The following is a 26,687-nucleotide window of genomic DNA, read 5'->3' as shown; positions in this document are numbered from 1 at the left end:
GAACATGAATAGAATAAAAAAAAATCCACAATGCAATACTGTACTGCTAGGAACCATAGATTTTCCACAGGAAACATAGTGAGTTGTAAGCTTTCTTTTTTGATTGTAGGCAAATAATAAAATGTTTATGGCTGCATAAAATAAGCAAACAATAAAGAAGTAAAAGCCAGGTTCACATTTCTTCATTGGGAACACAAGCTAGTGTCACAGGGCAGAGGTTAACTGTACTTGAAAATATCTGGTTGCCTACTTCCTCATACAATCGTTGCTTTCAACTGTTAGATCAGTGGCACCTCTCTTGGGAACCACAGTTGAGCCTAGACAGCACAACATCGGGTTCTGCACTGCAGTGATGGCAGGCACTGAAGTAGTTATGTCCCTGCAAGATTTAATTGCATCCTTGGATCAAACTTGTCTGCCACGGATTCTACAGGTTTGCTCTGGTGTATACTTTCAAGGTAGGACTTTTTCATACTTTCTTTCATAAACTCCATGTGTGGGAAAACCCATTTTTACATTGCCTGAAATGAGACAGACAAGCTTACTGATTAACAGTCAGTGGCAGTTTTTTAATACTCAATTCTGACATACACAAACAGAAGTAGAACAAAAGTCTCATAATTAGGCAACAGTACAGAATGTCGTATTTTCATATACATATAATTACATTTGTCCAAATAAATGACACCTTCAAATGGGGGGACTAGATACTGTAATTTCTAAATGGTAAAACAGATATGTGTATTAAAGTAGTCAAAGGTGTAGTATTTGATTAAATAGTCCAAGCATGCATTTGCAGTTTTCTTTGGTTGTGTTTCAGATGATGTTGTGCCCAGTAGAAATTAATAGTAAATGATGTATTGTGTCATTTTGGAGTCACTTTTATTGTAAATAAGAGTACCTTAAGTTACTGAACACTTCTATATTAATGTGGATGCTACCATGATCATGGATAATCATGAATGAATCGTTTTGGTATTGCGAATCCAAGCCTGACATACATCTAGACTGATGTGAAAATAAGTGGCGAGCGCTTAACCAACGTGAGTTGAGGTGCAACCAAAAAATGTGATCCTCATAGAAAGAAAAGCTCACCATCAAAAATTCTGTTTTATTTCAGCAAAGTTAAAAGAATACATTTTGGCCTACAATTGCCTTCTTACAAACATTATCTCTCAACTTTCCTAAAATAAAACATTGAGTTTCACTGTTTTTTTCAATCGCTTTGTTGCTATTTTCACAAGTATGTGGGGAATCTTTTAACTCTTAGTACAAAACTCCAAACTGGTAACACTTGTAACACAGCCAGTCTCACATTCAAAACCTTTCATTGTGCATTCATTTTGTTTGGACACATCTTTCACCACACAACCATTCATCCAAAATATAAGTTTACTGTGAAATATCATGAAAACATTGGTTTAATCACCAAAATACAACTTAATGATACATTCTAAATGTAGTTGTTTAAACAACCAGTTGATCCAATAGCAAAAAATGCAAGATACACTATATATACAAAAGTATGTGGACACCAATTAAAATGAGTGGATTCGGCTATTTCAGTCACATCCGTTGCTTACAGGTGTATAAAATTGAGCACACAGCCATGCAATCGCCAAAGGCAAACATTAGCAGTAGAATGGCCTTACTGAAGAGCTCCGTGACACCATCATAGGATGCTACCTTTCCAACAAGTCAGTTTGTCAAATTTCTGCCCTGGTCAACTGTAAATGCTGTCATTGTGAAGTGTAAACGAGTAGGAGCAACATCGGCTCAGCTGCGAAATGGTAGGCCACACAAGCTCACAGAACAGTACCACCCAGTGCTGAAGCACGTAGCGTCTGTCCTCGGACCATTCTTGATACACATGGGAAACTGTTGAGCGTGAAAAACCCAGCGGCATTGCAGTTCTTGACACAAACCGGTGCGCCTGGCACCTACTACCATACCCCGTTTAAAGGCATTTAAATATTTTGTCTTGCCGATTCACCCTCTGAACGGCACACATACACAATCCATGTCTCAATTGTCTCAAGACTTAAAAATCCTTCTTTAACCTGTCTCCTCCCCTACACCGAAGTGGATTTAACAAGTGACATTCAATAAGGGATCATAGCTTTCACTTGGCTTCACCTGGTCAATCAAGATCATGGAAAGAGCAGGTGTCCTTAATGTTTTGTACACTCAGTGTATATCCTACTTTATACGTTTATATTTTACAAACATTCATTGAAATTCTGTAGTTCTCCAAATCTGTATATGGTTGACAAACCAGTTTAAAGTGTATAGGTTTACAAAAAGGTTGTGATTATCAAATAAGAGCAGTTGGATTAAGTAATAGTGAAAGGTATATTACCAAATAAGACTATCATATTAAAAGTAATGTGAGCATTGCGAAAGGCAAATTCTTAATATGAACATGTTGCAATGCAAAACATGTATTTCTAGATGAAACACTGATTGAATTTTAGTGAAAAAAGTGACTTTGATTGTGTTTTACTCAGTCATTTGGAAATGTGCTTTGAGTTTTGAAACTGCCTTTTTGATAATCTGTTGTAGCAGGCTCATGGGTGTGGGGTTTCAAAGTCATCAAGTTCAATAACACAACATGCACCAGTAGCACAACTAGAATGCAAATGGGAGTTTATTAGGGATTTTTGTGCACAGAAAAAGAAGGGGGAATTCACAAATTACTTCCCAGTTCACAAGCCGTTCTCGTTGTCTGTTCCGTCCTCCAGGGGAATCCCAAAACTCGGGTCCTCAGCCAATTCGGTACACAAAAGGGTTAATCTCACTGATACTGTTTTCTCTTCTCCCACTCTTCATAATACACAATTCTCTCTCGTGCAGGCTGCACGAGAGAATCGTGCAGGCTGCTTCCTCAGTGCAGGCTGCTTCCTCCTTTATCCCCAAGCACTCCCTGGTTTAAGGAACGACAGCCTTGCCTTGTTGGGGCAGGAAGTCCATATAAGGCTTGGGGGTGGAGCCAGCAGGCTGCACTATATCTCCCCTCAATAACCACTCCCCTCACCTCTCCCTGCCGTCTGCCACACTGTTTTGAGTTTTGTACTAAGTGTTGTGAAAATGTACCACATACTTGTGAAAATTGCACCAAAGCGTTTGAATAAAACTGTAACAACCTGCTTACCCCATTGTAAATCCATCTGTACCGTTAACCCTAGAATCTTCACACTATTAGATACTTTGAGCTCCAATGCAGCCCTGCCCCTCGAACTGGAGAGGGCATGGGACAGGTGGATTTCTAGTGAGGGTCACTGATAGGACCTTGCACTTGACAGAGTTCAGTGACATTTTGCTTGCCTGAACCCATGAGTCAAAGTTGTCCAGAGCCTGCTTTGGTGTGCAGATTTTTCCCATTGTGCATGTGTGGGCCTTGTACTTCCACCTACCGTCAACATCCCAGACTGCACCGTTTATGACTGCAAGGAAGATGAGAGGACCCAGAGAAGTTCCTTGAGCCACACCTCCCTTCAGCTCCTGCCAGAGTGTTGTTTACGTCACAAAACTGACGAGCCATGCTGTGAGGGCAGGTCTGACATTATTATGTTAGCACAGCTGAAAACTGTTGTGCTGATTAAAGAAGAAAAAGAAGAAGTGTCTAGTTTGAGAAACAGATGCCTCACAAGTCCTCAGCTGGCAGCTTCATTAAATAGTACCCACAAAACACCAATCTCAACGTCAACAGTGAAGAGGCGACTCCGGGATGCTGGCCTTCTAGGCAGAGTTCCTCTGTCCAGTGTCTGTGTCCTTTTTCCCATTTTAATCTTTTCTTTTTATTGGCCAGTCTGAGATATGTCTTTTTCTTTGCAACTCTGCCTAGAAGGCCAGCATCCCGGAGTCACCTCTTCACTGTTGATGTTGAGACTGGTGTTTTGCGGGTACTATTTAATGAAGCTGCCAGTTGAGGACTTGTGAGGCATCTGTTTCTCAAACTAGACACTCTGATGTACTTGTCCTTATCAGTTGTGCACCGGGGCCTCCCACTCCTCTTTCTATTCTGGTTAGAGCCAGTTTGCGCTGTTCTGTGAAGGGAGTAGTACACAGCGTTGTACGAGATCTTCAGTTTCTTGGCAATTTCTCGCATAGAATAGCCTTAATTTCTCAGAAAAATAATAGACTGACGAGTTTCAGAAGAAAGTAATTTATTTCTAGTCATTTTGAGCCTGTAATCGAACACACAAATGCTGATGCTCCAGATACTAAACTAATCTAAAGAAGGCCAGGTTTATTGCTTCTTTAATCAGCACAACAGTTTTCAGATGTGCAAACATAATTGCAAGAGGATTTTCTAATGATCAATTAGCCTTTTAAAATGATCAACTTGGATTATCTGACACAACGTGCCATTGGAACACAGGCGTGATGGTTGCTGGTAATGGGCCTCTGTACGCCTATGTACATATTCCATAAAAGATCTGCTGTTTCCAGCCACAAATGTCATTTACAACATTACCAATGTCTACACTGTATTTCTGATTAATTTGATGCTATTTTAATGGACACCTTTTTTTTGCTTTTCTTTCAAAAACAAGGACATTTCTAAGTGACCCCAAACTTTTGAACGGTAGTGTATGTATTTATATTCCGGACTCTGAAAATTGTTCTGATGTCTTAATTCCTTGTCATTTAATTTTACTTTCGGATTATGTGCGTATTGTTATTGTATTGCTGCACTGTTTCACTGCACCTGCAATAACATCTGGAAAACTGTGTAGGTGACCAATAAACTTTCACTTGACTTCTATTGGGCACAACATCATCTGAAACACAACGAAAAGAAACGGCAAATGCATCCAGCAAGTTTGTAGAGTCACAAACTTAATGTAGTCATTGTGTGCTAGGAATACGGGATTAAAATACCGCATTTTTGAGTACTTCAATACTCATAAGTGAATGTCTAAATACTGTATGACACCTTCAAATGGGAGGACTAGATATATAAAGTGCTTTCCTTTCTAAACAGTTAAACAGATATGTATGAAAATACCCTCAAACAAAAGGTGATACTGTACTGTCGCCTCATGAAACATTTTGCTTCAGTCTAAATAAATACATAGAGGAGTGTATGTAATATCACATGTTCAAAGATTAATAGATCATATGCTTGGTTATATGGATGGACGGTCAGTCAATAGACTACCTTGAAATGTTGCAGCAGACAAATAAGGAAATGTGTGGGGGGGAAATGAGTGTACAAAGTCTCATGAGTGATGTTCCTAGAACAGAGAAGTTAATACTGTGTACTGTATATATTAAGATCTACTTCTATCAGTTCAGGCATGCATTGTAATGGGACAGTATTATTGAGTTATCACCTCTGATAAAAAAATATATAATCAACAAGTTCTGTACGTGCATGTTGCTGCAAATATGCATTGTCATCCGAACTGAAATTGTGGTGTGTTGATGCTTTATAGGGTCTGTTTATGAGCTGTCGGGAAACGAGGTGTGCCTATCCACGGGGGACCTGGTGAAGGTCATCGACATCGAGCTCCTGTCTGTCAGCTGTGAGGACATCAGCAACAATGAGAAGTTTCAGCTGCCCCTCAACCATACAGGTGAGGCTTTCAACAAATGCGCTTAGCCAGGGCTAGAAATAGAAAAATCTCTGGTCCACCTAGCAAAGATGATTGACTCTACCAGGAATGGAAGTTTTAGTAATTCTATGTAAGTGAGCCCCCCAATTCCTTATTAACCATGGTAATGTGTTTAATCAATTCTAATAAAGTCCCTTGATCAATGCTGTGTTATTCATGGGCTCATTGCGGACTCTCCCTCTCAGATCTGTTCAAGCTGGTTCCAGAGGAGATGCCATACAGCACAGTGGAGGAGATGGTGAGCCTGAGGCCTGTAGGCCTGGACACCTGCTTTCCCTTCACCTTCACCAGCCAATGTGTGCTGACTTTTGAGAATTTCACCCTCGGTGCCGGGGTGGCCGTGACCATGCTGTACATCGAGCAGCAAGACAGGGGTGAGGAGAGCTGCGTCCGCTGTCAACTCAGAGGCCAGCAGGGGGCGTTGGCTGAAGTGCTAGTCCCCTTCTCCTGCCGTGGGGAGTTCTATGAGTGTGAGAGTGACCAGACCTACACCCTCCAGGAGATCATATCCTCGCCCCACCTCTGTAGCCGGCGCTTTCGCTTCAGCAAGAATACCAAGTACGGGGGATCGCTAGTCTTCAGCCCCATATACCAGGTCCAGGCCATCATGCACTGTGAGTAGAACCTGGTTCTGAGTCAACAAACGGCATACTTCCTTATCCAATGAAAAAACACTGATCATGTTATAATCTAGAAGTGAGAGAAGTGTTGGCTGAGGAGCACATCATTAAAGCTATTGGCAAGCTGTAGCCTGCATTTCTTTTTCACAAATCATTGCACTACAGGATTGCACATTTTGAACATACAGCTTAGTTTTTGTGTTCTTCTCAGCATCAAGTTTAGTACTTTACTATGTGGGTCTACACCCTTCAACATCCTTTCTCAAATTTTCTCACAGTGAGGAAGAACATAGTCAAGTTCCCCTCCAGCTTGGAGGTGGATGTAGTTGACGTGACGACGCAATCCCAAGACTTGACATTTGTGACCCCGCTCACTCTGCCCGAGGTATTTGCCCAGCCAGACGAGGCCTTCCCCACCATGGCTGAAATACTGGAGCACCATGAGGGCCAGCCTTTGTTCCGCTGTACCTGGCTGGCTGAACTACACAAGGGCCATCCTCTAGTCCTTCACAAGCGTGGTTCCTCAGCCATGGTTCTGGCTTCGGGTATCAAGGGGCGCAATGCCCGCCAGTACTTCCTAGTGTCGCAGCGCTACGGGGGACGCCTGCGACGGAGGCCGCGGGAGTTTGAGTCAGTGTACGAGCTGTACGCCGCCTCGACCCGGGCACTGTTTCTCAAGGTCAGGGTGACGCGGCACAGTGAGGAGCTGGACGAGGAGGGGTTTCTGGCGCTCAGTGTGGGCGAGCAGCTGGAGGTGCTGCGCTGCGAGAAGGTGAAACTGCCCGGTGGAAGAACCAGCCAGACCATGGAGGTCCTTGTATGTAGACGTCTCCAAGAAGTGGGCGATGACGAGGAGGAGGATGAAGAGGAGGAGAGCGAGGTGGTCCACTTGCCCCTGTACATGCAGAGCCACTTTGTGGAGAAGCTCACGGACAACAAGAAGTACAGCCTGAAGGACTTGGGCAAGGCCTTTGCCCTGCCGTTGGACGTTAAGTTGGCGAGCCGTGACGCAGAGCTGGAGACAGATCCTCTGGTGGGGTTCTCATCCCTGAGGCTGGAGGCTACTACTATACAGCCCATGATACAGGCCAGCCTTCCAGGAAAGACAGAGAGATGCTTTGAGATACCCACTCACTGGCTTAACATGTCTTTGTCCTTAACTAATGACCCCTTGCCTTTGGCCCAAGAATATCACCTGGAGACAGTTACAGAGGTGACGGACTCATTCTATTGCGAATTTCGAAAGCTCACCGCATCAGATGAACCCCCACCACCACGTCCACCAAAGCCATCGTCAAGATCAAAGCCACCGTCAGGCTCAAAGTCTTCAAAGGCAACCCCTTCACCCTCACAACCAGACACCCCCTGCCATCCACCCAAAAGTGGCACCCTTTCCCTGTTGAGTGGTCTAAGTCTTGATAGCAAAAAGACTCACAGGCCCCCTGCTCCTCTGCCTCCGGTAAGCTCTTCCTTTCAGACCTTATGTACTTTCTAGGCAGGATATAGCGCTGCTCATCTCCTGTTGTCACTCCTGTCTTGCTGGACTCGTTTACTGTCCTACATGTCCTGCCTACTGTCTTGCATCCCATGTATTGCCCTTGTACTCTGCCTTGGAGCCCCCACATTCCTTGTCTTAGCTGTGAAATTGTCTCATTTTTTTGTCACTGTACTGTCTCTGTCTGCTGTTTCTGTTTTAACTTTTTTTTTTAAAGTATCTTTAAAGTGGTGTTACGTACGCCTCTTGGAGGGAACACAACACCCCACTACATCTCTTTTCCCCGTGGAGTGAAAAAAGTATGTGATCGTAGGTGCGGGGAAGGATGACAGAAGCAGAGAAAAATACAGTTTACAAAATATGTATTACTCCTACACACGGTAAGGTGGGGAAAAGGGGCTGGATGGAACCAAAGCAAAGAAAGTAAAAGTTAGTCCCCTCTCCTACCTTACATGCCTTCCCACTACTTACCTAACCTTTAGCACCACCTGGCGCGCTAACCAAAATACAGGGGGTGGTCTGCCCAGGTCTTACCTAGTGTGCATAGACAGATTCAATACTACGGGTTATGTATGCCCGCAGGCCTCTTGCCTAAACACTCCCAAGGTGTGTTCCCTTCCCCCCAGGAACAATTACTATTACTAATACTTAGTGCACAATTTCAATAATCAAAAACACTAAATCCTATTGGCATACATACCTCGGAAGGAGCGGCTACAAAAGAATATCGACAAAACTTTTACTGACCACCACAAATATCAACACAGAACATAAAAAGCTCTCGTCTAACAAAGGAACACTGGATTTGATCAAGCTGGAGGAGTTGGTAAATGCAGAGATAGCTGTATCCCCTGACGAGGGAGGGGTCAGAGCTCCAATCTGCGATGGGGTCGACCAATCAGCTGCTTAGAATCCAGGAAGCTATTTCCTAAAATACACACACATACAAATCCACAACACAGAACCTGGGGAAACGTGTGTTGTGTTGTGATATTGTGAAATACACTTTAAATAAGTGGAATAAGTTGTGACTTGATTTGACTAGGACTAGAATGCTGCCTCATATAATAGGGTCTTGGGTTGTTCAATGTCTTATATAACATTTACACACAACACACTTAACATATGTTACTGTAGTCTCATCAGTTATCATGTGAAAATGTTATTTGATTATGCAGACACCTCGCCACATGTAAGTATGTGGTTCCTGTTTTTTCAACATAGCATGTACACTCCTAATATAACGGTAGTTTCATTTTCCTGTTGTCGTGAAGGCTATCACAGATGCCCCTCCGCTGAATCCAAGAAAGCCTATGACCGGTGTCAAGTCAGGAAAGGCTCAGCCAAACACTTATGTCACGTCTATAAGTCACATGCGCAACAATAAAGGTACAGTATGTCCTACATTGGAAATTACTTGTGAGCTATGACATCAGGGAAGTAAAATTCAACACCAAAAACTATCCCATTCATCATTCTGCATTTGGTGTAGCTTTTTATAAAACATTTTACTGTTATCTGCAGTTTTGTTCTTTGTTTTTGCACTGGGTGACCACTTCACACAAAACCTAGATTATACGGTAAGCCTAAAATTAACTTGTCTTTCAACAGTGCCGAAATATGAGGTGCAAGCAGATGAGGGCAGCAACCATGATTATGAGCAAGTGGACGACATGTTGAAAACAGCACAGGACAGTTTTTTACTTTACTGAACCAGCCACATGAATTACTATTAAAAGGCTAACTATTCAAGTAACCAAGTCTCATTGCATAAAATAGACTATACTATGGGGTGCAAGACAACTGAATGTCAGAACTATGCAGTCTGATAGCCAGCCACTGTAAATGTGAATACTTTGAGATGGGACTATGCAAAAACAGGATACATGTCTTATTGTACCCAGATTGTGTTACTTGGTTTTCATTTTCTCTATGTTGCTGCAATCACAAGCAACACTTGCCAACCGATTATCCCAAATGCTTATAATAGCCCATTGGTGTTTAAGGTCCAGTTACATTTCATAATTTAGCAGTGTATTTTGTAACTAAATTTCCCCCCTCATTTTAAAACTGGAGGTCAATATCAAAAAGCCGGAGTGATAACAGTGGGGATCTTCATTCGCAATACAAAGCTTTACTGGTGCATATGTATCATTGCTTTGGTTATCAATACTGTATGATCTTATATTTCTGAATTCTAAGGATACACATTGTAAGAGATACTTCCCAATTGACTATAAAGTAATAGTAATATCTGGGGAACAAATATCTGGAGAACATTTTTCTGAAAATATGTTTACTAGAGAAAAAAACAAAACAGAGACATAAAAAAATCTGAATAGGAATGGCATTGTTTTGCATTCTGTTCACCATTTTTAAATGACAACTACCAATACCAATGATTCAGGAACTGGTCAGTCACAGATTGCATTCACTGTGAGAAAAACCATTAGCCTGTGATGCACCCACTCATACTGTAATATAGTTAACGAAATGGAAGTTGAAACAGGATGTGTCAGTCAAACCAAGAAGGCCTAATTTCACAGAAACACTCAGGATTATATAGACATCCCATGATGTTACTCAGTATGAATCATGGTTCCAATAATGACTACAGGTTCTATTTCAGAGAGCTTAAAATTCTAAGAGGGTTTTGGGCATTATCCTTATATACACAATCGTCCGCTCATAGCGCACAGTGTGTTGAGAATGATCCCAAGACTATGATCATGTTCTTAGTGCTAACAGGGAATGGAGAGATGCTTTAGTCATCATTGTCCGTAGACTTGAAGTGGTCCTCGTCGATGGTGGAGAAGATGTGTCCTTCGTTGCTGAGGAACTCCACTGCTTGCCTATGATTAGACAAAGGACAGTAAGACTGGTGCCAATGCAGCATGCTTAATTATGCAGTCTACTCTGTTATGCTTTGCACATGAGAGTGCACTGGGCCACGTTCAGTAGGCAAATGTTGAACACTGCAGATAGAAATGCAATGAATAGAGCTGATATTACTTATTCTTCATCCCAGAAAAGCATATTTGTTCTATAAAATATTTGTATCTGAATGCTGGCCAACATTGTGCCCTGCAGAACACGACCACTGTTGTAGTCAAACAGGACACATTCAAGCATATCAAGAACTTCCGAGCCTGATTTGAGGACGGAGGGAAGGGAATGTCTTACTTGATGACAACCAAGCTCAAGCCGCTGAGACTCTGCTTCAAGTCCTGTGTGCTTATACCCTGTGCGTCTGGACAGCTCCTTATCAAGCTCAGCACCTTATGAGAAGACATGAGAATAACAAACATTCATATAGAATATTGTACCAATCATATTTAGAACAACTTAATTCCCAATTGTTCTGTCAGTTCTACAGATGGCAGTATGGTATGTTTGGTAAGGCATTTTTAATAAATAGAAAAACTGATGAGACCCAATAAATGTTCCTATCATCTAGTGTGCTGGATTTTTAAATTAAAAGTACACTTTTCTCCATTCACCTGGTAACAGGTAAGGTATGCTGGTTTACTTTCTAATTGGTATGGTAGGTGAGTTTAGGCTACCTATTGTTTATCCTACCAACTATTGAAAGTTTCCAGCACTTTTCTTTAGTCCATTACAGACTCACCTGGTTTTGGCTTGGGCTCAGGCCGTTAGTGGACATGTCGTTAGCACCCGAGTATCCACCTCCCATGTTGCCACCCATTCCCGGCCGTAACATGGGCACCATGCTAGTGTTCATTCCCCCTCCTCCGCCCATCTAAAAGGGAACAAAAACTGTGTGTGAGTGGTGCCACACAGGAAGAGACTCTTAACAAAACTTGTTTTGATTGTGGCCTTACTGAGCTTGAACGGCCTTATTCAAAGCTAAGTTTAATGATTCATTCATCTCCATTTAAATATGTGGCAGTTGGGCCAAGGCCAACTCGTATGACAGTAGTCACAGAGTGGACAGGTGGAAAATAGTCAGATATTCAGGCATAGTGGTGCTTTTCAGGGCCTAAAATGTACTTTTTGGTCTACCACACAAAACAATTTACCAGACAAAATATTCCCCTCCTATATTTACATCAACAAAACACAAAAAAAAGATGAGCATGCTTTGTAATGTTGCTAAAACGATAAATGTATTACTAGTAAGAAGTAATGTGGTATATTGTTTAATTTAATATTTTTTGTGACCTGAGTGTTAACCAAAATATCACAGATGTTCAAGGGGCAGGAGGTTACTGTGGTAAAGCTATGCAAGGGTCTTGTGTTTGAGATTCAGAGTCTGACTAATAGCCGAATTGTCCACTCTGCCCTACTAGTTGAAACTCACACATTGAAAAACAAACTAGCTTGAAAACAAAAGTAAATTGCCAAGAAACTCAAGGACAAAGTCTCACATAAATAAACTTCAGATGTAAGTAAATTAGACACATTTTATGCCTGTTCACAGCGCTACCAATAAACAATTTTTCACTTAGCTCTTCATGGACGTACAGGTTCTTTAACTTTGTGCGCTTAATTTACCAGCTATGAAACAAAATGGCAGAAATACTTAGAAAACAGCTACTGCTTCATTTATTTTGCTATAAATGTGATCATACTTGACTTTTTATTAACAAATGCGAGTGAAACGCTCAAAGTGTGGAGCCCTGACCAACTGCCAACGTAGCTCGTGAAATAGGCATCTTAGCCGCCAATGCCAAAATCTACCCACATTTGGCAGGTGGCGGTTGTTTTTTTAGGCCCTGGTGCTCTTTGTCACGCGTGAAGAAAGTTCTCACCATAATAGTCTGTGGTTTGCTGAGCAACATGTGTGCCTGCACCACCTCCAGCATGTGGGAGGTGATCTCGTTCATGTCCTGAAGGGGCCGGACGTTGAACGCCACCACGGACCTGTGGTTCTATTGAAGACAGGAAGTTACACACAAACAGTACATCAGACACACACACACAGAAAGAGAGAGAAAGAGAGAAATAGAGACAGGACTGTATGTGCAATGCACACTTGCAGGTGATATGAATGCATTTGCACGGATTAGTGGAGGCTCCTCAGAGAAGGGGGGACCATCCCACTCAGCAGATTTCATTTTTTTTTTTAAAGTGGGGGCATATGCTACAGGGAGCATATGGGAGCATATGCTACAGCTAGCTAGCACTGCATAAAGTGTGAAAGATTGAGAAAGAAAATAGTTGAACATTTTGAACAAATTCAATTCTTCAAAAATGGAGTAACTCTTAAACTGGGTTAAATCAAGGTTTATCTATCAATCTTCTTGCACCAAATGTTAAATCTAGTTTTAAATTATTCCTAGTTAAATTAAATCATTCCTCTAATCTTAAATTGAGTTTTCACTTAACTTAGATACATTTAAAGCCTGTTGTTCAATTATATTTAAAATATATATTTAAACTTAGATTGGAGATTCATTCTAAACTGCCACTTGAGGTGGTTTAACTGATAAAATGGCAGCGTATCTAAATGTGGAGACCAAAACGAGTTCCTCAGTGAATAATTAGAGACCGGTTGAATCCTGTTGAGTTTTATGATAATTAACTCATTATTAGTTGGCTATTTACATGCCCATTTCGTACAACAATTGAATTGGGGCTTATGATATGCCCAGCCTTGGTACGAATGATGATGTTATGCAACATGCTGTAATGGGCCTGATAACGGTAACATTGTAGTGAAGTAGCATTAAAGTTTTAACGTGCATTACAAGCATTGATATTTACCAGTTATTTATGCTTACTAAATATTGGTGGATCAAGTTGTCCATCGTGATCATAGGGGTTATGGAGAAGGGCAAACTGCTGGGGAATCATCTCGCATATCTTCTGGGTGATAGGATCAATTCCCTTGGACTGAGGCCCCCCTCTGGCTCCGGTCTGAAATATCTCCTCTGCCGCATCCTTTTTGGCTTTTCATTTTTTCCCTGCACGCTTTCATCTAATTTGGGTCCCTCTTCTCTTCAATCCGCGCCGATCCATTACATTTGTCGCATAAAATGGCCCAGGTGTCTTCCTTCTTTTTAACAGTCGTGCTTGTCTGTCTTTTTATCCTCCAGTACGTTACTACATTTCTACGTTTTTTTCTTTCTTCCATAAGCGGAGAAATTTGAACTTCTTTGACGTGTCATGATCAGGTGGCTAGCGGACAAATAATAAAATGGCTAAATAACGTTAAGTAATGACAATAATAAATAATATTGTGTGCTAGCTAACTTGGTTTATAAACTAGCTAGCGAATTAGTTCTGTCTAGTACTGGAAAATAACAGATTTTATTTCAAACCAGCCAACCAATGAGAACCTTTCACGATGGAGTTGCAGTAGTTCTAACTTTACATTGTTATCATTATTATTATAATAATATCAAGGAACAGAAACTTTGTGGCCTTATTTGTCAAGTAGGCTAGCTACTTCGCTTCAACTCGAAATACCTCATATTGGTGTAACATGTCACTAATCATAGTTTAAAACCGTTAATCATAGAGTTACTGATCCATATTAAAAATTAAGTGGCGCAACATCTCTGATTAATTATATTTACAAAACCTAGATTACTCTAATCCTAGATTCATTTAAACCATGTAGGGACAACCCACCCTGAGTGTACAAAACATTAAGAACACCTTCCTAATATTGAGTTGCAGGACCACTTTTGACCTCAGAACAACCTCAATTCAGTTCTTGACACAAAGCGGTGCTTCTGGCACCTACGACCATACCCCATCCAAAAGGCACTTAAATATTTTGTCTTGCCCATTCACCCTCTGAATGGCACACATACACAATCCATATCTAAATTGTCTCATAACTCCTTATTTAACCTGTCGCCTACCCTTTGATGGGATCCGACTCCTAAACTTTAAATATTGTTAAATATCAGGTATCTATCCTATGGAAATATTGAGTGCCATAGCCTGTTTTCTACAACAGAAGTTAATGGTTATCTGTAAGAGTGTATATGGTGGAGGCAATTAAGCTTGGAATGTACTGAGTAAAGGAATGGCAATCACATGTTGACAGGCACTGATGGAGAGATGTGGTTTTATGAGGAATGGTGGGCCGAGGTCAGATCACATAAAGGGACAAGGAACAATTTGTTGCCCGCATCACTTAACTTCCTGCCTAGTAATAAAGATGTAATGTTTAGAGAGGAGACTCCACCCAAATTGGGTCAATAAGGGATCATAGCTTTCACCTGGATTCACCTGGTCAGTCTACATCGTCGAAAGAGCAGGTGTTCATAATGTTTTGTACACTGGCTATTTCGATGTACTTTTTAATTCTCAGTTTACCTTTCACTTACTTAGCTAATGCAGCCGATTTAGTCTACACAAGAACCTGACAGCCAACATAAATTGCATTTCTCTCTAAGTGGCTAAGGCTATCCAACACTGCAACTCTTCCAAGTCAAGGTGAGCTTTCTGTTTTATTAATATATCGCCACATGGGCCTGCCGGTGTAAATGCTAAACTGATTGCTGTACACTGTACTGTGTGATTGTACACAGGGATTGATTGGGGGTTTACTAGTTCTACTTTGTTGACTATGACGTTAGCTAATATGGTGACAACGATGTAGGCTGTGTAGCAGTTATAGTATGAAGGTTTGGCTTGAGGAGATTGTTGCACCTGGTCATCAAAGTGATGATGCTGTATGTGGCTGCTATGAAAGTGAACCGTGTGTGTGAGTGATCAGCTGTGTATTCACTCGCCAAGTCTGTTAGAAAATGTTTCTTAAACAGAAGCAAACGGAACTAAAACGGGGATGACCTACCCAAATTTGTTCAATAGAAACTTGTTTTAGTTGCAAAACAGAAAATTTTGCAACTGTTTGGACAAATTATTAGACACCAGATCAGCTAGATGCAGGCAAGAGTGTGCAAGGCAGTATTTGATGTGTCACGGTCTCACCTTGATTACTCCAATTTCTCTCGACCTGTGTACCTACACTATAAACGTTAATTTGTAGGTTAGGCTGTAGCAACCTCATGGGTATAGGGCAGATTTGCATATTATGCAATAGCCTAAACCTATTGTGATACATTGAGCTGGGTGAATAGAATACGAATGACAGTCACCCTAAATTCTGTAATAGAAATATGGCCAGCCTCATAAAAATATGACTCGTCCACCCTAATCTTAAACGGCACCAATTGCCACTGGCATGTGTGTAGTTTCCATTTGTGAATCAAAATGCCAGAGACAACTCCCTGCCCTAGATGCATATAAAATAAAACATCTCAGGTTACACATAGCTCTCCATTGTTTGAAAAGCATGTGGTCAGGGCTGTGATATGACCTATAGATAAAGGTATGTAGTTGTATGGGAATAATGACCTCACCTGGAAGGAGCGCAAATTGCCAGAGACCTTAACGTAAGTGCCTGGGGGGATGACAGTGCTGTCCACACTGGGATCCTATGAGTGAGGAGACAGCAGGACAGAACCATAGGTGAGCAGATTAGCAGTTGAACTCCCATTTGAGTGTAGCATGTGGTCACAAAATATCTGTTAATTTAACATTTAGAAATTATACTGCAAGTGTTGACTGCACTGTATATCCTTGCTGATCCTAGTACTTAGCAGTCTCAGTTGCCCTGATGAGGATTACCTCTGTATCTACCCACTGCTTCACGTCCATAGGGGCCCCTGTCATGTCATCGACTTTGTACTGGATGTTGGTCATGGATTTGTCAGTGGTTCTGATGATGCCCACAATTGTAACCTAGCACACAAAAAGAGAATACTGTCATGGGATACCAAGGCACTCATCACACATTTCATTTGTACATGGAAGATTGAAATCCTGATCAGTCTATGAGTCACTGTATCACAACGCACCACCATCCTCATATTTACACATGTAATTTGGGTTACCTGGGCAACCTCTACCTCTCCCACTTTGAAGACATCCTCCGCTTGGGCAGCAGACATGAGCTGGGACACTGTGCAGGGGACAATCTGTTGGGCACGTTGTCTCTGTAAACATACATACACAGTAAGTCTGAGTAATTCACATTGAGCCAACTTTATCCTACAACAAAAAATCAAACAATGGCAGACAATAGTGCATGGGGATGTTTACTGTCCGTTTAACTATTATTTAACTGTTGCCCATAGGTTATGCTACTAATATAACGATGACAGACTTCCACCTACTGTTCGCTAACTGTGTAATATATGGAGTTGGTGAGTGACAAATACAGACCCCTTTCTTCTCTCCTCCCTGGGAGGCAGCAGGTGATGCGAATCCTCCCGGGGACTGAGTGTATCCACCACCCATGTTTGATTCACCGTATGATCCCCCTACATGAAATGACAGTGTTTTTTTTATTTAACTAGGCAAGTCAGTTAAGAACAAATTATAATTTACAATTACGACATACACCAGCCAAACCCGGACGACGCTGGACCAATTGGGAGTCCCATAATGCTGCTCACAATCACTGCTGGTTGTGACAATGAGACAACTGCAGCAATAATCCACTCTCTGACTAAAACCATGTAAACAAGCTTGCATTACTAGCTAACGACGTTAGGTAGCTTATAGATGGAGACTACACACAACGTTAACTAGCGAGCCACATAAATTAGCTAACGTAAACTCACCCCATTCCGTACAAATGTGCACAACAGCAACATTCAAACGAGGCTACAAAGAAAACTAATGGGACTGTAGCGACTGTGTTGACTTCAAAATCGGGGCTGTAAACTAGGTTTCTATTCAAGCGTTGATCGACATGGTAATGGCTCTATAGTATTGGAGAAAAGTTGAAAAAACGGACCCTCCGTTACATCGTGACGTGTCATGTTGTAATGTACAGCACGCATAAAGCAACTATTTCTGTCTTCCAATCTCTCTCCACCAGGTGTAACACTTCTCTCATCGTTTAAAAACAGGAAATGGACAGTGACGGAGGTATGGGGGGATACCTAGTCATTTTTTGCATCATCATAGCATGCGATCATCATTCTCAAAGGCGCTGTTTACTTCTAAGATCACTTTAGCACTGCCCTAAAAACCTGATTCAAATTCGACACAAACCTTCAAATAGGTATGTAACGACACATTATATAAACTCTTTATAGTCTTTTATTTACATTTTAGAGGGGATAAGGTGATAAGTTGGACAGATCGAGTGAAAAAAAGCAATTTTCCCACACAACATCTCTCCTTCTCACTATTACGCATTAGTTTCACTTACCCACCCGCCATTTTTATAAAGACCCGACGGGACTAATACGCATTAGTTTCACTTACCCACCCGCCATTTTTAAAGACCCGACGGGGCTCATTGCCTGCTTGAATTATGCAGAAACGGGCAGCGTTTAGGTCATGTAATTGATAATGTTGGAAAGGGGAGAAATTGTGCTTTACAATGGTATTGACATTACAGTTGATCTGGAAGTATTATGTTTTTGAGGCGAAAATAAGGGCAATTGTACGGACCAAGGCGATGTACGAGTTTACGTTAGCGGACAAAAGTACTACAGTAACTAGCTAACTACAGTAGCTAGTTGATTAGAGTTAACGTTACCTAGCTAACGTTTGCTACTGTTGTTTCCCGTTACTGTACGACAAAAAGCTCGGTGCCTTTTAGTTTACAGAAGAAATACAGCCAAGTCAGCTACCGTAGCTAGCTAGGCACCCAAACTGCACAACAAAACAGAGAGCTGGCTACAGTAACTGGCAACAGTAACTAGCTAGCAAGCTAACGTTATTTACAACAACTAGGCAGCGCTTTTGAGCTATTGTTGACAGCCATATAAAACATTGCTACAAGGACAAACTCACCTTGGTTCCACATGGTGCCCTTAGTTTACGTTATATGATTAAAATAATGTTTAAACGGGTGGCAAGACAATAAAGTGTAAAAAGTATTCACAACGATTCCCTCCCCTGTACAATTCCGCGCGCTGGAAAGTTGACAGTATAGAACGCATGCGCCCTATAGAAATGCCGCGAAATCCATTGTCCAATGAGATTATCTGACTAGATTTGGTAGCTACACCAATGAACATGCGAGATTGCTAGACGCACTAGCTTACCCAGAGATACACTACACGGGTTTGTGGACACCCATCTACTTCCATGACCGAAGTCTTTTCTTGCAAAAAAATATCTTTAGCTAACGATTTGATGTTTTCAATGAGAGTAGTATCTTTAAGAAGAAGTGTGTTGTTTAATTTCCAGTATCCTCGAGTACCTTTTGATTTTTTAGTAGCTTGTAAATTCCGGGAAATCAAGTGATGATCAGAAAAGGGAGCCAACTGATGATCTACATCTATAACAAATTGTAACAAAAAATAGGAAATTATGAATAAATCTATTCTAGATTTACGTGACATAGTTTTGTTGGTCCAGGTATAACCCTTTGCATCCGGATTGAAATAACGCCAGGCATTCTCAACACAGAGATCGTTGCATATGTAACAGGGTTGGTTATGTTTCCACTTGCCTCTAAAGAAATGTGTATTTGATGTTCAAGCATTCTTATTGGTTAGTTCAATTCTGATGACAATAAGGGGTGTTGTGATTGGCCCCACTTGCAGATAGGGGGAGATCGCGAACGTCAGGTCTTCCCAGTATGAAAATGTGATGCAAGGGGTAGGTCACGTTCTGAATACTGTTTTCTATTTTCTATTTTACAATGTGTACAAGTTTGCTGTACGTTACTGATTTTATACATGTGTGGGTATATGGTACCTGTTAGGGATTGAGGGGCTTTCTGGGATGTGCTTTGGCATATGATTGCTGTAAATAATTGTGTTAGCTAGCATACACCGATGTCATGGTCACATAAGCCACGGCTAACACAGTTGTCTTCATGCTACAGATTTTGTCATCGACAGCCATCAACACTGTTAAGCCCTGCACAACTAACGTGCTGTTTCCCATTTAACAACAGGTATTTATACATGTTATATTTTGTATTGTATTTTTGTATTTTGGTCTTCCCAGTATGAAAATGTGATGCAAGGGATTTTGTCATCGACAGCCATCAACACTGTTAAGCCCTGCACAACTAACGTGCTGTTTCCCATTTAACAACAGCAGAAATAAATGATGCTCAACTGGGACCACTGGCCGAAGTTATTTATTATTATAAAACACAACGCATGGAGAGTACACTATACATCTGTTACACTGGTGCCGTGACTCGTCTTCTTGTCTTCGCCGGACGTCACGTGGAGGGATCGGAGACCTGGCTTCAAGAAGTACTGTGGTTGCTGATACACGCCTAAGGCCTAGGTTTTGCATTCTGCGCAAGTGGAGTTCTCAGGAAGCTCCTGGTAGCATGAGTGAGTGGGGAATATAATATACTGTTTATTAGTTGTATGTGTTGATGTTATGATTATTTAGTGATGTAATTGGGCTGTTACGCTAGTGACCTTCGTAAGCCAATTAACGTGAGGGTGATGCCATTTTCTACCACACGGTGGCGACAACTATTAAGGCGTTTCTTGTAACTTTTCTGTGTTGATTCTTGGTCTTGTTAGACAACTACTACTGAACTTTTATTTTGAGTGCATTATGTTCAAGCTGATTTTATAGAAGTGTTAATATTGATTGTGATAATTTTCATATTTTTTGGGGGGGACTTAATATTTACAACAACAAAACAAAACAAATTATTATTATTTTTTAATTTATTTTAAAAATGGAAAGTTTTGGGAGAGGTAGGGGAGTTTTCATGTTTAACCCTTCACTGCCAGTGGGTAGGGGGGCAGCTATTTCTCCAGTTACTTCCACACCTCTGGCCAGGCCAACTACGCAGGCAAGTGTGCACCTTCCACATGATTTAGAGCTACCTCAACTCAGTGCATTCGAGCCAGTTTCACCTAATCCTAGGAAGGAGGATGTGTCTATGGATTTCCTGGCGGACATTGTTAAGCAGATAGGTTACTCCATAGGTGAAAATATTGCCTCTTGTTTGGAATCAAAGGCTATGGGAGATGGGGTGGGACAGAAGGTTGATTATGTTGGTGGTACCAAGGTTGGGGCCAGCTCTAGTCTAAATGTAGTGGTGGAAAATGATGTCAGGGAACCAGTGTGTTTCAGGGGGGATGGTTCAGAGGAATGCACAGTGCATGAGTGGGAGGAGACCATGTTAGTGTACATGCAGAAGAAGGGCTATGGTGGGCAGGAGAGGTCAGATGAAGTTTTGGGTAAGCTGAAAGGGCGGGCACGTGACGTGGTAAGAGTAAGCCTACGCAGTAACCCAGTTGACTTAAGCCAGGGCCCTAGACCGGTTTTTGACATTCTGAAGCATCACTTTAGCGACACAATCAACTCTGACATGCCCCTAGCTGATGTTTATTCTACGTTGCCAATGGAAGGTGAGACTCCGTTTGATTACTGGATCAGACTGAACAGAGCCATAGAGGTGGCAGAGGACTGTTTGAAGAGGCAGAACAAGGAGCTAGACAATCCATCACGTGTTCTGACTGTCATGTTCATCAAGCACTGTCCGAACCCAGAGCTGTCATTGATATTCATGTGCAAACCATTGCATGAGTGGACGGCTGCGGAGGTCCATGACAGGCTGGAGGAGTACCAGAGGAAGTGTAAGGCTCCAAGTCCCTTGCGGCTGGCCCCACTGGTCACCACACTGACGCAGGAAGTAAGTAGGCCAGTGTCGGCTGTTGCAAACTGTCCGGACCCCTTGCAGCAGCCCACAAATAACTCATCCGAGGCATTGGATCGTGTGATGGGCATGCTTGAACGGGTCTTGGAGCAGAGGCCTCAGCAACCTGTAGGCGGCTATAATAACCGTTTCCAGAGGAGGCCCAGAAGGGAGAACCCGCCTTTGCAATGCAAAGTGTGTGGGGATGCGAACCACAGCACAATGGATCATTGTTATTCTAACCACCTATGCTTCCTCTGTTATGCAGCTGGGCACACACGTCGGGAATGTAATTCCCGTCGCTCCATCAAACAGCAACACGACACAGCGACAGGAAAACTGGCTGGCCCGCACTGGGTGGGGGGAAGTGCTGGGCCTTGTGAGGTGCCCCAATTCGATAGTGTTGTAGATTTAGAGTCAATATATTCAAGTGTTTGTGATGAAGTCAAGTCGAACGAAAAAGTCATTATGCAAAATACACAGAGAGTGCTCCACAACGATGAACTCTTCTATACTAGTGTGTTACTGGGGGATGTTATAGAGGTGAGCGCTATGATTGACAGCGGTTCTATGGCATGCACATTGAGCTCTACAGTGGTGCCACGCCTTGAGAAAGCAGGTGTGCTCAAGAGTGGCTCCCTCAGTCCGACTGAAGTGGTGTTGGTTGGCTGCGGGGGGTTGAAGACCAAGCCTGTAGGTGTGTGTGAATTGAATCTGTCTGTGTATGGCAGCAGTGTCTCTGTCCCTGTTCTAGTAGTGGATGGCCAACGTGATGAGCTCATCCTAGGCAGCAACGTGATAAAACACCTCATCAGGGAGCTGAAGACGACCGGTGACTTCTGGGAGAAGATGTCATCATCTGAACACAATGGAGATGACAAACTGTTCCGTCTGCTGGCTAATGTAGAGAGATGGACAGGGACAGAAGTGCCAGAAAGAGTGGGCACGGTAAGGCTGAAGCGGGCGGTCACATTGGAGCCCATGCAGGAACATTTAGTCTGGGGCCGGTTGTGTACGCCTCAAAATGTATCTGCGGGCAGTGCTGTCGTTATTGAGCCTACGAGGGCACGCTCAAGACCAAAAAACATTCTAGTGGGGAGAACTGTAGCGACATTGTGGAGCGATGGCTGGGTCCCTGTCAAAGTTATCAATCCCTCACCAAAGCCAGTAACAGTGAGACGCAATGCCAAGATAGCGGATGTTTTTCCTTGCATGGCATTAGAGGACTTTGACACTGACTACATAGATGGGCCCACTGTCGAACCGGTCCCCCTGGTGCAGCAGGTACACAAAATGGATGACAATCAAGACTTTGACAATGGTAGTGGAGATAGCTTGACCGTTGACAGTGCTGTAAAACCGCACAGAGTGACAAGTGAGGTGTTGCATGAGTTAGGGCTAAGTGACATTGACATTGAGTCCACTCAGTTGTCGCAACAGTGTAAGGCCCGGCTAGTTCAGCTAATAGCCCGCTACGAGTGTATCTTCTCCCGGAACAAACTAGACTGCGGGAAGGCTACTGGATATGTCCATCGCATCAGACTCAGTGACACTAAGCCTTTCAGGCTACCTTACCGTAGGCTCTCCCCTAACCATTATGACAAGCTCAGGCAGGCCTTGGATGAAATGGAAGAGCGAGAGATAATCAGGAAATCCAGCAGTGAGTATGCCTCCCCGCTCGTGCTGGTCTGGAAGAAGTCTGGCGATCTGAGACTGTGTACAGACTTCCGATGGCTCAATGCTCGCACCGTAAAGGATGCTCACCCTCTACCTCACCAAGCTGATGCTCTGGCGGCCCTGGGTGGCAATGCCTTCTTCTCTACAATGGATTTGACCTCAGGCTACTACAATGTGGAGGTGCATGAAGACGACAAGAAGTTTACAGCCTTCACTTCTCCTTTTGGGTTATATGAATATAACCGTCTTCCACAAGGACTGTGCAATAGCCCAGCTACATTCATGAGGATGATGTTGAGCATTTTTGGGGATCAAAATTTTTCTAGCCTTCTATGCTACCTGGACGATGTGCTGGTTTTTGCCCCGACTGAAGAACTTGGATTGCAACGCTTGGAGTCCGTTTTTGAGCGTCTGAAGGCCCATAATCTGAAATTGGCTCCAAAGAAATGCCATTTCATGAAGAGGTCAGTGCGGTTCTTGGGGCATGTCATCAGTGAAGGAGGTGTGGCCACAGACCCGGAAAAAGTGAAGGCTATTGCAGGGATGACAGAGAAGGATCTCATGGAGGATAACACGGACGTGCCCTCCCAGGGGAAGATTCGGTCCTTTCTCGGAATGATAGTCTATTACCAGCAGTTCATTGAGGGGTGCTCCACCATCGCTAAGCCGCTGCATGGGCTGACAACTGGGACGAAGGCACCACGCCATGGGAAAGGAAAGAGGAAAAGAAGAATAAATAGGAAACTCACAGCAGCAGACTGGACTGGTGAGTGCAAACAGGCCTTTAGTCAGTTGAAACAAGCTCTCCTCGATCAGGTCATGCTAGCCCACCCTGATTTTAGTAGACCTTTCTTGCTGTCTGTAGACGCATCTAGTAATGGATTAGGTGCTGTCCTATCCCAAGTGCCAGAGGATGGGTCTGCAGCCAGGCCCGTAGCATTCGCTAGCAAATCTCTTACTTATGCACAGTCAAAGTATCCTGCCCATAGGTTAGAGTTTTTTGCTTTACGCTGGGCAGTCTGTGAGAAGTTTAGTCATTGGCTAAGGGGCAAGCCTTTTACTGTATGGACAGACAACAACCCATTAACATACATCCTGTCCAAGCCCAAATTGGACGCCTGTGAACAGAGATGGGTTGCTAAACTCGCCCCATTCGAGTTTGACATAAAGTACATCCCCGGTCCCAAAAATGTCATTGCTGATGCACTCAGTAGACAGCCATTTGTGCAGCCGAGCGCTCTCCACCGCATCACAAGGGTTCCATACAAGGCCTTGCTGGAAGAAGCTGCGGGAGTACATGCTGAGAAGGTGCAAGATGTGTTCCGCTGGTCGAACCACCCATTCGACCTCGAAAGCTGCTCACCGTCAATTGAGGCAGAGGCCTGTGAAATTGTCATGGACTGCCAAACTACCTCCTACCCTTCTCCTGGTTCTCTGTCAAAGGAAGCGGTGTCAGCAATCCTGAGGTCGCAAGAGGAGGCTGGTCTACAGAACTGTGCGCTGCTACTGCCTCAGCTCACTCAGTCATTGGTGCCATCTGAGATGTCAGATGTGAGAGTGCTGTCCCGTGACGACCTGATATCAAAGCAGCGCCAGGATGATGCACTCGCCAGAGTTGTCTTCTACGTGGACAGGGGCCGTAGACCTTCTAGGAGGGAACGTGGCCATGAACCAATCGAGGCTCTGCGGATTCTGAAGACCTGGGAGAAGCTCACTCTGAAAATGGGTGTACTATATCGCGTTACCAAAAGTTTGCTGTCAAAGAGGAAGACGTACCAGTATGTAGTACCCACCTCAATGAGGGCGACAGTTTTGAAGGGTGTCCACGATGAAGCTGGTCATCAGGGGCAACAGCGGACGTTGTACTTGACGAGACAGAGGTTCTTCTGGCATGGTCTGGAGTCGGATGTGAGAGAGTATGTCAAGACCTGCAAGAGGTGTGTGTTCAGTAAGGCCCCCGAGCCAGAGGCCAGAGCTCCACTGGAGAACATCATCACAACTGAGCCCCTCGAGTTGGTGTGTGTGGACTTCTGGTCTGCTGAAGACTCCAACAACAAGTCCTTGGATGTTCTGGTTGTCACTGATCATTTTACTAAGATGGCCCATGCCTTCTTGTGTCCGAACCAATCAGCTAAAGCAGTGGCCCTTCAGCTGTGGAACAACATCTTCTGTGTGTATGGTTTTCCTCGTCGTATCCATTCCGACCAAGGGGCCAACTTTGAAAGTAAATTGATTGCTGAGTTGTTGAGTGCTGCAGGAGTCCAGAAGTCGCACACAACTCCCTACCATCCGATGGGGAACGGGGGAGTCGAAAGGTTCAATAGAACGCTGGGAAACATGATCAGGGCTTTACCTACGAGAGCGAAGCACAGGTGGCCCCAGAAGCTGAAGTCGTTGACCTTCGCCTACAACTGTACAGTCCATGAAACCACGGGCCACGCCCCTTTCCAGTTGATGTTTGGGAGAACCCCACGTCTGCCTGTCGACATGATGTTTGGTACGGTGCTACAAGACTCAAATGTTGTAGACTATGATGAGTACGTCAAGTCCCTGACGAGAGACCTGAGGGAGGCCATGGAGACTGTACAGTTGTCGGCAACCAAACAGCTGAAGAGGCATGCGGGCCTCTACAACAGGAAGATCAGAGGAGCTCCAGTGGAGGTCGGTGATCGGGTGCTGCTGGCGAATAAGGGTGAACGTGGAAAGAGGAAGCTGGCGGATCGCTGGGAGAACAACCTCTATATTGTTACGGAGAAGAATAGTGACATCCACATCTTCAAGATACAGAACATGTCGACTGGCCAGGAGAAAACGGTACACCGTAATCTGATAATGCCTGTAAACTTCTTGCCTCTCCCTGACACTGCCTTAGAGACATCTAATACGGGAGACCGTGAGGATCCGAGTGAGGAGATGGAGGACTCATCCATGAATGATATACCAGAAATGGACGTTGGTGAGAGGACTAGTGTGTGGGTATCAGAACAGACCTCGGAGGAAACACAGTCGGAGCCCTCTGAAAAAGAGACCCCAGATGTGCTGGAAGATGGGCCACTGGCGAGGGACCCTCAGAACTCACCACATTCTGAGGGTGCCACTGGTGGCACAAGCATGTCAGAGCTAACCTTTGGTGAAGAAATGTCCGAACCCTCTGAGGAAGAAAGACATTCTGAAGATGCCACTGGTGGCACAAGTTCCAGCAACAGTCACAGAACCCTTGACCTTGACTACCCATCGACTGTGGACAGTGACCCACCAATGGTGGTTGTAGTTGAACAGGTTAAACGTAATGATAACTCTGTTAGGACTGTCAGGTCAGGGGCTGGTCGAGTTAGGAAACGCCCAGTGAGACTCATTGAGACTATGCAGACACAGAGGGTTTTTCATACAGAATTCATTAGAGTACCTGTGTGGGTGTAGGATTAGAATCCAAGTCTGTAGCCACAATTTTTTTTTTTTTACTTTTAACGTTCAAGAGACCCTATAGAGGTAATGGGTCAGGGGTCATGTAGGCCAAGGTTTTTCTGTCTGAGGTTCTTGTTGTCACTGAGTGTACTGAACATGTAACAGGCATGTTTTCCTACGGGGTCTTTGAATTCCCCTAATTCTCTTTAGAGAATAGTCTTTGCACTGGAATATTTGGTGAC

General features: G+C 43.4%; 3 protein-coding genes across 3 annotated transcripts; 2 read left to right on the top strand and 1 right to left on the bottom strand.

Annotated features, from left to right (window-relative positions):
* Positions 1-266: 266 nt before the first annotated feature.
* Positions 267-9,492, top strand: LOC129838123 (protein THEMIS2-like). The gene is made up of 6 exons (XM_055904858.1): positions 267-458; positions 5,442-5,582; positions 5,807-6,235; positions 6,520-7,700; positions 9,011-9,125; positions 9,348-9,492. The coding sequence occupies exons 1-6, from the start codon at positions 353-355 to the stop codon at positions 9,446-9,448; spliced, it is 2,073 nt and encodes a 690-aa protein (XP_055760833.1). The 5' UTR covers positions 267-352; the 3' UTR covers positions 9,449-9,492.
* On the bottom strand, positions 9,212-18,686 carry rpa2 (replication protein A2). Its single transcript, XM_055904862.1, has 9 exons — positions 18,531-18,686; positions 16,944-17,041; positions 16,613-16,714; positions 16,347-16,460; positions 16,079-16,153; positions 12,509-12,628; positions 11,365-11,496; positions 10,920-11,014; positions 9,212-10,588 (listed from the first exon to the last, which is right to left on the bottom strand). The coding sequence occupies exons 1-9, from the start codon at positions 18,541-18,543 to the stop codon at positions 10,501-10,503; spliced, it is 837 nt and encodes a 278-aa protein (XP_055760837.1). The 5' UTR covers positions 18,544-18,686; the 3' UTR covers positions 9,212-10,500.
* A 481-nt stretch (positions 18,687-19,167) lies between these two features.
* On the top strand, positions 19,168-26,487 carry LOC129838122 (uncharacterized). The gene is made up of 2 exons (XM_055904857.1): positions 19,168-19,343; positions 19,573-26,487. The coding sequence occupies exon 2, from the start codon at positions 20,398-20,400 to the stop codon at positions 26,458-26,460; it is 6,063 nt and encodes a 2,020-aa protein (XP_055760832.1). The 5' UTR covers positions 19,168-19,343; positions 19,573-20,397; the 3' UTR covers positions 26,461-26,487.
* Positions 26,488-26,687: the final 200 nt, after the last annotated feature.

The sequence above is a fragment of the Salvelinus fontinalis genome, chromosome 38 (genome assembly GCF_029448725.1).
Source record: "Salvelinus fontinalis isolate EN_2023a chromosome 38, ASM2944872v1, whole genome shotgun sequence".
Lineage (NCBI taxonomy): Eukaryota > Metazoa > Chordata > Actinopteri > Salmoniformes > Salmonidae > Salvelinus > Salvelinus fontinalis.
The sequence above is the reverse complement of the archived record's forward strand: the minus strand, read 5'-3'. Positions and strand labels throughout refer to the sequence as shown.

What these genes read in the sequence shown, in the direction of transcription:
- LOC129838123 (XM_055904858.1), top strand. Translation starts at nt 353, where the DNA reads ATGGCAGGCACTGAAGTAGTTATGTCCCTGCAAGATTTAATTGCATCC. An exon ending in CTCTGGTGTATACTTTCAAG is followed by an intron (nt 459 to 5,441) that starts GTAGGACTTTTT and finishes GATGCTTTATAG; the next exon opens with GGTCTGTTTATGAGCTGTCG. An exon ending in CCCCTGCTCCTCTGCCTCCG is followed by an intron (nt 7,701 to 9,010) that starts GTAAGCTCTTCC and finishes GTTGTCGTGAAG; the next exon opens with GCTATCACAGATGCCCCTCC.
- rpa2 (XM_055904862.1), bottom strand. An exon ending in AGCAGTGGGTAGATACAGAG is followed by an intron (nt 16,154 to 16,346) that starts GTAATCCTCATC and finishes CCTCACTCATAG; the next exon opens with GATCCCAGTGTGGACAGCAC. An exon ending in TGAGCCCAAGCCAAAACCAG is followed by an intron (nt 11,015 to 11,364) that starts GTGAGTCTGTAA and finishes TCTTCTCATAAG; the next exon opens with GTGCTGAGCTTGATAAGGAG.
- LOC129838122 (XM_055904857.1), top strand. Translation starts at nt 20,398, where the DNA reads ATGGAAAGTTTTGGGAGAGGTAGGGGAGTTTTCATGTTTAACCCTTCA.